This window comes from Equus przewalskii, chromosome 9, assembly GCF_037783145.1.
Source record: "Equus przewalskii isolate Varuska chromosome 9, EquPr2, whole genome shotgun sequence".
In the NCBI taxonomy this organism is placed as follows: Eukaryota; Metazoa; Chordata; class Mammalia; order Perissodactyla; family Equidae; genus Equus; species Equus przewalskii.
In genome coordinates, this window is record NC_091839.1 from 24,701,016 (window position 1) to 24,713,031 (window position 12,016).

Consider the following 12,016-nt stretch of genomic DNA (forward strand, 5'->3'; position numbering starts at 1 on the left):
GATATCAGATTCCCTCCTGCAGTTTTATTATGATATAATTGACATACAACATTATATTAAAGTGTACAAGATAATGATTTGATACAAGTATATATTGCGAAATGATCACCACAATAAGTTTAGTTAACATCTGTCATCTCACATAGTTACTTTTTTGTGTGTGTGATGAGAACCTTTAAGATCCACTCAGCATCCCTGAAATACACAGATGTCACAATTTAAGGAGCTGGCGAGAGTTTACCAGGTGCCCAAGTTATTTGAAAGTAGGATGGGTGCTTAGGAAAACCCCTTGAAGAGCAGTGGCTCTCAAGGGGGCTGACTTTACCCTCCTAGGGGACGCTTGTCAGTGTCTGGAGACACTTTGGGCCGTCAGACTGGTGGGCGGGGTCGGGGTGTTGCTCCTGGCATCTAGCGGGTGGAGACCAGGGATGCTGCTCATCATCTTACAGTGCGCAGGTCGGCTCTCACCCCAAGGGAAGATCAGACCCAAATGTCAATAACGCTGAGGATGAGAAACAGGGTTCACTTTCTTCCTACCCGAGCTCCCAACACAACGTCCGAGGCTGTTCCCCTGCTTGTTTACTGCTGTCTCCTTGGCAACCGGCATTTACTGGGCATTTAATAATGACCTGTTGAAAGAATAAGTGCACAGCACGAGCATGTCATCACGGCCCAGAGCAGGCAGGGGGAGGCGGGGGTGCTCCCCAGAGCTACTAGTCACTTCTTTTGATTGGAGACACGCGTGAAATGGAAAGTCCAAGTTTCCCACCAAATTGGGAGCAAAAAACTTTTTTTAAAAGAGTGAGTGAATTCCAGAGAAGTCTCTGAGCACCTACTAGAAAGCAGACGCCCAGGCACACTACCAGGTGCTCGCACATATATCATTATTCAGGTAAGGTTTCCCCAACCCCACGTACAGGGTTGGCAAGAGCCCCTCCCGTCCCACGACCCACCCGACAGCCGCCTTGCCCAGGCGCATGCGCCCACTGCTTCCTCTCGGGGCTCGGCGCGTGACATCACCACGCAAGGGGCGGAGAGCGAGCGGTGTTACCATGGTGATCGCAACGCGCTCAGAAAAGTCCACAAGTGACGGTCGAGCCCCCATAACCGACTCCAAGGCTCGCAAACGGGCCGGCCACCGTGGCAGGACCTGACAAGCGGAGCCAGGGAAAGAAAGCAGGAACGCCTGGGTCGCGGACATTTCTCACTGTCATCAGCGGCCCTGTCGCTCGGCGGCCACTTCCGTATCCAGGGTGGGGTCGCCAGCTCCCAGCCCGTCCCCAGCGTGCTGAACTACAACTCCCAGAAGCCTCCGCGGCCACCCCCTCCTTTCTTTCCACTTCGCCAGTAAACAACAGTTGGCGAAAGCACTTACAGGCGCTTTCTATCCATAAAGTCATGCCTGAACGTAGGTATTTGTATCACAATCTCCTTTTTACCAAAATGTGCGCCTCCTGTTTCTCTGCCCCTTTGAGACTACAATACCCAGAAACCTCTGGGCTGCTCTTTCCCAGGCCCTCTGGCGGAGGGTTGCCTTGGAGACAGCGAGACGCCGGAAGCCTAACGAATGAGGAGGGGCAAGGCTGGAAGAAGGCTTCTAATTGGCGGAGAGGCCACTACGTCAGCCCTAAAGGACGGGTCAGGGGTGCACATGCGCATTGCGTTGGCCCCGCGCGTTTTCGGTCGGGGAGGCTGGGGGGTCCTCAAGGCTCCAGCAATTGGGCGGTGTCGCTGGTCGCGCTGCGGGGAGGTGGAGTCTGCGCATGCTCAGGGCCTCCCTACCCAAACCAGAGGCGCAGGCTCCGAAGTGCCCCGGGAGGTGAGTGCGACCCTCGGCTCCCCTGCCCGGGTTTCTGAATGGGATTCCCTGTCTCCACGGTAACAGTTCCTCCTCGCTCGCATGTGACGTCATAGCTGCCACTCGCGGGGAGAGCGAGCAAATTTGGAGTCATGGATTCTGAGCCGCGCCACCTCCTCCGGGCCGCCCACCCTGAATCCCCCACCCCGGGAAGGGTGGGCCGATACCTTTTCATCCTCTCTGGGCCTCGGTTTCCCTTTTTGTGAAATGATCTTTGGAGTTCCTTCTCTGCCCCTTACTAGCTCTAAGATCCCAGGCAAGGTACATGGGCTCTGTGCCTCAGTTTCCCCATCTAAAATGAGGATGATGATAGAACTTGACTCGTAATGTTGTGAAGATTAAAGAGCCTTAGGACAGTGTCCTGGACACAATGACCGTCTCTGCTTGTCATCAGGTTGTCTTTTGTTTGGCATCTGAACAGGTCCCTCCCTCCTCTGGGGTCTCAGTGTGTTGATCTGCAAATTGGACGTATTGGGTTTCGTGAGTACTAAGCTTTCTTCTGGGCACACAACCAATGACTTTGTTCTCCCCGAGAGATGCTACAGGGTTTGGTGGTAAGACACCGGAATTTCAGAAATCTGCCCTTGTCGTGTTCACTGCTGCGTGACCTGGTCCACGGCTCCTTGAGGAGCCCTGAGTTTCCTCCAGTGGAAAATCATGGGGATGGACTTCTAATTCTAGCTTCTGGTCCAGGCACTACCCCTGACTTTGCTTGGTGACCTTGGGCAAGCTGTGTGGTCTGACCTTGCACCATCTGTAAAATAACCAAGGGATGTACAATTGAACTTGGAGGTCGCTTTCCGTGCTAAAATTGCAGTCAGTAAATCTGGTACCCATGCAGACCTCCCTTTGTGGTGTCGCAGTATCTTTTTCCTCTTAGTCTCAGATAGGCCTTCACCCATTGTTCATCCGTGTTTGTTTTTCCAGTTGTGTAGCAAAACTGGGCCAGTCATGTTTCCCTCTCGCCTCCCCTCTGAAATAGGACTGTAACTAGGTCACTGCCCCTCATGACCCGTGGAGGCATAAGGCGATGGCATCATTGAAGCCCGTGGTCAGGAAGTTGTTATTTTTTCTGTTCCCTGACTTTCTCATTACTGAGAGAGTAAGCATATCCTCACAGCTCTAACGCTTACCCATCTCTTTTGTATCAGATTGTATTTGGTTTCATTGTATTTACTGTTAGAATCCAATCTTCTCTTTATGGCAAGTGATACTGGCTTTCCATTTGGGCCAGTACAATGAAGGTTCATTTTAAAAATAATTTTTGAACATTCAGCGGTTCTCACTCTAGGTTGGACATCAGAACCACTTGGGAACTGTAAAAAAAAGAATACTGTGCCCAGCCCTGCCTCCGGAGATTGTTTCAAGTTTTCTTGGTTGTAGCCCAGTGCATTGTGTTTTTAAAACTCCTCAGAAGATTCTAACATGTAGTAGCATTGAGAAACACCAGCTGGATGATCTGTAAAGGTCTGTTGTGCTCTAACATTCATCACTTTTTTCATTCCTGAATCCTAAAGAGGTGTGTGCTTGTTCCCCCTTTGGCTTCCTTCATTCGGTCACTAACCCCTTCATTTAAACTAATAGTCAACCTTTCACCTAAACTAACAGCTAGGGATGACTCGGCTGCCTGGCCTCTACCAGGGTGTAGAAGCTGCTGGCATTCTGTGGTGGGCTGAATGTTTGTGGGCCCCGCCCCTCCCCCAAATCCATATGTTGCGTCCCTAATGGCCAATGTGATGGTATCTGGAGGTGGGGCCTTTGGGAGGTAATTGGGTTTGGATGAGGTCATGGGGGTGGGGCCCCCACGATGGGATTGGTGCCCTTATAAGGGGATGAAGGGACCAGAGCTGTCTGCATCCATTAAGCCACACCACCACCTGGAGGCAGGAATTCGAGTCCACGTGTTGTAGACGGTCCCTCAGCTGTTAGGAGGTGGAGCTGGGATAAACTGTTTGGAGCCAGGGCCCTTTGTGTGCATCACCCGTCCTAAGCTGTGCAGGCGGTGAGGGGTGCTCACCCAAGAACAGAATTCTTTTTTTCCTTTGTGGGAACCCCATGGATGACACGTGCATTTTCAAATTCTTTCAGCTGGAGCAACTTAGCGGAGGCACCAGAACAGGGACGTTTCTGGAGAGTAAACCCATGAGGACGCGATGGAGGTCCCTCAGTGTCCCGAGCCCCTAGAGGCCCGGAGGCAGGACCCACCCTACGACCAGGAGCCGCTCTTGGGGGAACTGACCATCGTGGAGGACGAAGGCCACCCATGTTATGGATTTGAGAAGACTGCCAGCCGGCCTGTCGGCAAGCCTCGGAAAGCTCCTTCGGCAGAGAGTCATCACCAGTGCGCCATCTGCGGGAAGAGCTTTGAGCAGCGCTCGGACCTGCTCGACCACCAGAGGATCTACGCGGGCAAGAAGCCGTTCAAGTGCAGCGAGTGTGGGAAAGGCTTCAGTTACCCCTCGGCCCTGGCGGTGCACCAGAGGACGCACACCGGCGAGCGGCCGTTCCCCTGCGCGCAGTGCGGCAAGGCCTTCAGCCACAGCTCGGCGCTGCTCCTGCACCGGCGCGTGCACACGGGCGAGCGGCCCTACGCGTGCCGGGACTGCGGCCGCGCCTTCTCGCAGAGCTCCTCGCTCATCCTGCACAAGCGCACGCACACCGGGGAGCGGCCCTACGACTGCCTCACCTGCGGGAAGGCCTTCACCCGCCGCTCGGCTCTGGTAGAGCACCGGCGCGTGCACACGGGCGAGAGGCCATACGCGTGCGTCCGCTGTGGCCGGGCCTTCAGCCAGAGCGCGCACCTCGCGCGCCACCAGAAGGTGCACGTGACGCAGAAGCCGCACGCCTGCGGGGACTGCGGCAGAGCCTTCCGCTCGTCCGCCGCCCTGCTGCAGCACCGGAGGATCCACACGGGCGAACGGCCCTTCGGATGCCCTGTGTGCGGCAAGGCCTTCACCCAGCGCGCCTACCTGGCGCAGCACCTGCGCGTGCACTCGGGCGAGAGGCCCTTCGAGTGCGACCGGTGCGGGAAGGCCTTTGGCAAGTGTGCGCACCTGGCGCGCCACCGCGGGACGCACGCGTGCGCCCGGGCGCGGCCGGTGAGGGCACCCGCCGGGGAGGGCAGGCGCCCGGCAAGCGCGTAGACGCTGGCGGCACCGTGGTGGGGGACCCCTGCCTGCTGCGGCCCCACGCCTACGGGGAGTGCGGAGGGCCCTTAGAGCGGCTCAGCCCTCGCCCAGCTTCTAGGGCTGCACACCCCCTAACCTGTGTCCCAAACTGGCGGAAACCTGCCAACCCGCGTCCCAGGTGCGGGCCAGGCGTTGGCACGGCTTAGCTCATTACCTCGGAGACACAGGGGGCGGAATTTGGGGCAGAGAATCAACAGCAGAGCCTTCTTTAGAGCCCTCAATGTGCCATTTGAAAAATATATTGGAAAGCCTTATTTTGTCGTCTGGGAGTTTCTACGCCTCTTAGTTTGGAGTTGAACCTTGGAGTGTAGGGGTGATTGGTCATCTGGCCCCTTGGCTGCCCCTCCCCGTGCGGTCAGCTGCTATGAGTGGGAGGGTCAAGGAGGTGAGGGTGCTGATTCAGAACCTTCCTCTGTGGAGGCCGGGAGACCAGGGCCTGGGGTCCTTTTCCGCTTCTCCATAAACGTGGGTGAGGAGCTTTCTATTTCTAGTCTGCGCAAAGGGCCGAGTGTGCCAGGCCCTGTCCTGAGTGCTTCACAGAATGTGTTGACTCCTTGCACCACCCCGGAGCTGGTACTGTTGTCACCTCCCTGTTACAGGTGGGAAAACCCAGGCTCTGGAGGGGAGGCCTCTGGTGCAAGACCGTGGAACTAGGTACCACCCTGGCAGCTGGGCCCAAGGGGCTCGTCTCTTAAACACCAGGCAATTAGTAATCAAGATGATGCTCCTTGAGCGTTTGTCAGACCCCCGGTGGACATGCTCTCATTTCATTCTTCTGGCAACCCCGTGGGGCTTGGTCTCATCCCTTACTCTCAGATGAGTAATCACCAGTAAAATGGCTCAGCCAAGGCTGCTGGCCCCCCAGGGTTCTTCCCCCTGCTGGGCCCAAGGGTCACTGGCAAATTGAAGTCGCAGCCACAGTTCCCCTAAGACAGTGTATGGGGAATTGATGGGGGGTGGTCCCTGCCTCCGCCAGGAGGCACAGTGTCTGCCCAGCCCAGTGGAGGTGTGTTAGGTGTCAGTGGCTGTTATTCCACTTTCCTGAGAAAGAATCAGGAGAATGTGTACTCTTCGTGTTCTCAGACTTCATGATCGGTCATCTATGATCATGATCGGTAACTATGTTTTGGCCTTGCAGGCTGCTGGATAGTAAGAAGTGGTTGGCCTGTGTTCCCTGGTCCCTGGGAGGGAACCTCACACCTTTGGAATTTGTTATTCCATGGTGGGCCCCTTGGACCCTGCGTGAGCTTAAGATAACGAGGTGACTCATGGTGGTGGGCCCCTGGATAGTTTCAGGATGGGGGCTGGTCATGCCGGAAAGACCACCCCTGTGATTGGCGGTTTGGGCTTTGTGAGGAGGAGTGGGGGCTGGAGATTGAGTTAAATGAGGCGGCCAGTCATCCACTCATCATGCCTACTTGATGAAACCCCAGTAAAAACCCCGCACCCCCGAGGCTTGGTGAGCCCCCTGGTTGGTGATACACATCAACTGGCCACATCCTGAGGACATGGGGAGCTTTGCATCTGGGATCTCGCACACCTCCCTGCGGCTGGCCCTGGTTTGTATCCTTTATAATAAAACTATAGCCGTAAGTACAGAGCTTTCCTGAGTTCTGTGTCATTCTAACGAGTTACCGAACCTGAGGTGGGTAGGAAACCTTCGAATGTGTAGGTGGTCTGTGCAGAAGTGAGGGTGGCCCAGGAGCCCTGGAGCTTGTGGCTGATGTCTAAAGTGGGGGCGATCTTGTACCCTCAACCTATGAAGTCTGGCCCAACGTAATTGAATTCCCTCTAATGCTATTATGATTTTACTTCCTTTCTTTTTTTCACATTAGGTTTGGTCTGGAATTAGTGGTCAAACTGCGGCCCTCCAGCTGCGGTTGCTGTGGGGAAGGTGTTGACTGAGCTGGCTGGCTGCTCCCCCCCACCCCTTTCCTATCCTGGGTGCGGACCTACACACTGCTGGTCAAGCCCACATATAAAGTAGAGGAAGATGGGCACGGATGTTAGCTCAGGGCCAGTCTTCCTAAAAAGAAAAAACGAAAACAAAACAAAAAACCAAGTGGGACTGATACCAGCTCAACACGAGATTGACATAAGGGAAACCATACCGTAGAAAAGAAACCATATTGTAACTTTGAATGACCTCTGATTAACTAGCCCAGACATGCTCTGTAGCTTGTGTGGCCCCTCCCAGCTGCTTTATGGTGATATCTGTAGTCTTTTGAGTTCTCTAGGAATGTGATGACCCCCAGGCAGAGAACCTACGCTCACAGCCATCATCAATGACAACTGAAAGATCAGGGCATAGGGCATTACTCCATTCCGTGATGCATATCCAGTAAAACAAAGGACTATCAGGACCTAGGACCAGATGTCTACCCAACCCAGAGACCAGCCGCCTTGCCCACCTGGACGCCAGCCCCATATATAACTGGCCTGTAGTCTTTGTTCTGGGAGATGGTTCTTTCAGACATGAGTCCGCCATCTTCCCTCTTGCTAGCAAGCTGTAATAAAAACCCTTTCTCTCCTCCCACCTTGCCTTCTGACTATTGGCATGTCTTGTGGTGAGCAGAGGATCCCCCCTTGGGCTAACAGGACCACTGATCTAGACCAGGTCTCTGCTTTGTGAATGCTAACGCAAGCTGCCACGGATCAGAGCGTTTACCAGGCACCAAGCAAACTACTGAGACCGGGACCTCACCTCCCTCCCCCCACAGCCAGCTCAGGTGGGAGCTCCTGCCCCCTGATAATGCATCCTGGTTACAGGTTTGCTTGCTGCATCTTGACCTGGGTCTGGATCTTGGCTCTGGCGCCACCTAGCTACAGAGCCGGAGCCAAGGCAAGAGTTTCAATTCCTCGGGTTTCAGTGGCGGATCTGATCCCCTCCCAGGCTTGTTACAGTCAATGGGAAGCGCACACAGGTCTTAAGTCAGGGCCCTGCACAGGTGTTCAATGATTGTTGGCGATTGTTTTCCTTTTCAGAGTAAATGTGAAGGGGCTAGCATATAATTTCTTTCAAAAATGATACATACTATCTGTTTAATAGAATTCGTATCAGCTCATAATAGCTACCATGTACTGAATCCTTGTTTTGTGCCAAAACCTGTAAAATGATTACGTTACTGTTTAAACCTTCGCCACAACCCCCTGAATGTGGCTCCTCTCTGTACTCCCCAGTTCACCCTGAGAACGCTGGGCCCGGAGCAGCTCCCTCGCTTGGGCAGAGGGGCCACTGAGCAAGTAGACAACCCAGTGCATCCACTTACTGTCAAAACCTTCGCTGTTAGCCTCGCCATCTTCCTGCCTCCCACGCTGTGGTGATTACGTGGCATATACAGGTGTGACGTATAATAAGAAATATATATTTGGTCTTTGTCCCCATTCCTGACACAGAGCTCCCATTTCGTTAGTGATGAAAAGGATAAAGGCCTTTTATATGTTAATAAGGTGACTTTTGGAAAGCACCTGAGGATGGACTAGTTGCCATGGGAACCAACCAGCTGATTGGAGGGTCAGACCTTTCAGGATGAATCAGTCGCCAAAGGCCAATGATTTAATCAGTCCTGCCTACGTCATGAAGCTTCCAGAAAACCCCCAAAGGATGGAGTTCAGAGAGCTTCCAGGTTGGTGAACACGTGGAGCTTTGGGGAGAATAGGGCATTCAGAGAGCATGGAAGTCCCATACCCCTTCCCTCATACCTCCTCCTATGCGTCTCTCCCACCTGGCTGTTCCTCACTTATATTCTTATATAATAAACCAGTCACCTAGTAAGTAAAATGTTTCTCTGAGTTCTGTGAGCTGCTCTAGCAAATTAACTGAACCTGAGGAGGGGGTCATGGGAACCTCTGATTTACAGCCGGTCAGTCAGAAGCACAGGTGACATCCTGGACTTTGGACTGGGCTCTGAAGAGGTAGGAGCTCTGAAGAGGACTGAGCCCTTCATGTGTGGCATCTGATGCTGTCTCCAGATGCATAGATAGTGTCAGAAGTGAGTTGAATTGTAGGACACCCAGCTGGTTCCGCGGAATTGCTTGGTGGTGTGTGAGAAAAACATATAATTGGTGTCAGAGTCAGAACATGTAACCCCTTTCTGGATTGCTGAGTTCCCCCTGCCCCCAGGAAAGATGCCGTCTTCCTTTTTGACTCTAAGCAAGACCAGAATAGTCCCTGCACCTGAGCAGAGGGATCCTTCGAGCCTTTGGAAGGTTTGATGGTGACACATGGCCCCTCTTCCCTGTGTCCCCAATGCCTTTCCCCGCCAGCGTGTCTGTATCCACCCTACAGGGCTGGGGGAGGTGTAGATGCATCTATCTCAGTGGCTAAGGACCAGCCTGAGTAATAGCTCATTACTACTTCATGCAAATTAAAATCTAAAAACCCTCTGGCTGGTGGTTCTCAAACTGTGGTCCCCCAACCAACGACATTTGCACCTTCTGGGAGCTTGTTAGAAATGCAAATTCCCAGGGTCCCACTCCAGACTATGGAGCCAGAGACTCCAGGGGTGGGGCAGCAACTGTGTTTCCTGGGCCTCCAGTTGATTCTGAGGCACTCAAGTTTGAAAATGGGATGGAGAAGAGACAAAATTAGAATGATTAGGAAACTTGGCTGATATGGGTGTTCTTTATTGGGGGGAGGAAGCTTCTGCCCACAGGCACGGTCAGGAAAGGAGCACTAGGATCCTACAGATTCGAGAAAGTCACAAGATTCTTTTTCGGTTCTTGAAGGCTCATAAGAATTGGAATAGCCACCAAAGTATGGCACCGTCTGGTCCTTTGCAGTTGCAAAGCTTCGCGGCAACATTACGGCATCTACTTAACCTCTTGCACCTTGGAATCATCTAGAGGGGCAGGGGGTCCATCCCTGAGGCTGGGCTTCAGCCGGCCCCAGGTGGTGCTGCACCGATCTTTTAAAGAAATGGTAGTGATGTGACAGGATGGAGGTGTTAACTAGTGCTGTGGTGGCAAGCATTTTATAATACAAATGTATCAAGTCAACACGCTGTACACCTTAAAGTTACACAATGTTATCTGTCAATCATTGTAACCACGGGCCCTCTAGGACCAGTTCAACTGATTCCATCTTATCAGACTAATTAAGAGTGGGTTTTTCAGAAACTGAGACCCCTTGTTCAGTTCAGGCCAGTTGAGATCACTAACCCTTCAACTGGGCCTGTGCGAATGCCTGATAAGTGACCCTTTTGATGTCAGGGGGCTGAAAACTCCATCCTCAGATCATGCTAACACCACCATTTTGTGAACATGTGTCCCATGGAGAGCCATGGAGCTTGATCACACTTGCTCAGATCAGCAATTACCTCACTTCTTACCTCAGATCATCTCTCTCCACACTTCAGACCGCCCTGCCTCTGCTCTCAAAGATTTTGCCCCAAGCCCTGGATCAGGAGACAGATCTGAGAGCATATGCCTCCTGTCTCCTTGCAGATGGATCTAGCAATAAAGCTGTTTTCTTTTTCCAAAAGCTGATTCTGTAATAATTGGCTTTTTAAAATGCACATCAGGTAGGAGAACCCATTTATGTGGTAACAATATCTCAATAAAGCTGCAGGGGTGGTGGGGGGAGAAGAAAGAAGCTCCCAGGTGCAGCCCAGGTGGAGAGCCAGGCATTATAGTCCAGGAAGAACCTCCTCACTTCTTCCTCAGACACAGAGTGCCCCCCCGGGGTGAGGGTGTCGGCTGCACCATGCAGCCCTCCAGGATGGGGTGGTGTTGGCAGGGGTCCGCAGACAAGTGAATGGGCACCCAGAAGAGTGTGAAAAGTGCTGTGATGACCAAAAGTACAAGATCCTAAGGGACCATGAGAAAGTAAGTTCTTCCTGCACCCAGGCTGGGGGAGGGAGGTGGGGCAGGGTTACCCTAGGGACCATTTCTGGGAAGTGCAGTGACATTTAAGGAAGAGAGAGATTGGGTGAAGGTGGATGGAGGGGGTACACACTTCTGTCCACGTCCCATGGCCCAGAACACAGCTGCAAGGGAGGCTGAGAAGCTTTGGCTCATGGGGGCCACGACCAGCTCAAAGTCAGGGTCCATCACTGTGCTGGAGAGATAGCCTGACTGCTGGGACCAGTTGGCAGGTCAAAATGCATCTAATTTGCTGGTCAAAGACATCTAATAATAATAACCAAGCAACCGTGATCATAAAAACAACTAAATGTCATTAGCTGAGCACACACTAGGCTGCAGAAATTCTGCCAACCACTTGACATCATCTCATCGGGTCCTTCCAGCAGCCCAAAGATGCTTTGCCCTGTCGCCTTCTCTTTGAGCCTCAGCTCCCTCTGCTGCCATATAGGAGGCACAACTCCCTATGTGCACTGTGAGGATTAGCAACCTTACCGGGTGAATAAAGAAGGCCACTTCCCTGGCAGGTGCAAGAAACCTCAGAATATTTTGGGGAACCTCAAGAGAAGAGAGGAACCCACCCAAATCTATAGGTACTGCCAGCAAAGTCTGATGACAAGTCCGTGGCTTGGTTTTCCCGGTCTTGAGAGGCCTTTAAAATTCAATCTGAGATTCCTTATGAAAAGTTCCAGCAAAGCAGATTTAAAAGAGCCTATAGGATCAACTACTATTCTTGCTGTACTTATGTAAATAATTGGGCCAAATTTATTGAAACTAGACTTATTTTTCAAACCAGATAGTCTTAATTTGGCTATAATTGGTAATGATGAGGGTGATTTTAGGGATAAAACCCAGAGGGGCTCCCACGCAGGGACACTCCTCAAAGACACTCTAGAAATGCATTTTCCCCTTTCTACACAAAGTGACCAAAGATCTGAATTTTTTGTTTTTCATCCCTTTGCTTTCCTTAGGGTTTTATCATACGTTTTCAAAATGCGTGCAAATGGAATCGTTCTCTGTGTGTTTTTTTTTGGTTAATATTTTGTTTATGCCATTCATGCATGTTTTTGCCCATAACTTTAGTTTATTCATGTTCACTATTGTTTCT

General features: G+C 52.2%; 1 protein-coding gene across 13 annotated transcripts; it reads left to right on the forward strand.

Annotated features, from left to right (window-relative positions):
- Positions 1–437: 437 nt before the first annotated feature.
- LOC103542222 (zinc finger protein 34-like) lies at positions 438–8,827 on the forward strand. 13 transcript variants are annotated; one of them, XM_070558667.1, is made up of 4 exons: positions 1,658–1,819; positions 2,280–2,412; positions 3,150–3,325; positions 3,947–5,300. In XM_070558667.1, exon 4 carries the CDS (start codon positions 4,012–4,014, stop codon positions 4,999–5,001), a length of 990 nt encoding a protein of 329 aa, XP_070414768.1. In that variant the 5' UTR covers positions 1,658–1,819; positions 2,280–2,412; positions 3,150–3,325; positions 3,947–4,011; the 3' UTR covers positions 5,002–5,300. The 13 variants fall into 13 exon arrangements, with proteins under 13 accessions (XP_070414778.1, XP_070414769.1, XP_070414767.1 ...); XM_070558670.1 differs by having other exon boundaries at positions 1,666–1,819; positions 3,150–3,377; XM_070558674.1 differs by having other exon boundaries at positions 1,676–1,819; positions 2,280–2,338.
- The last annotated feature ends 3,189 nt before the right edge of the window (positions 8,828–12,016 follow it).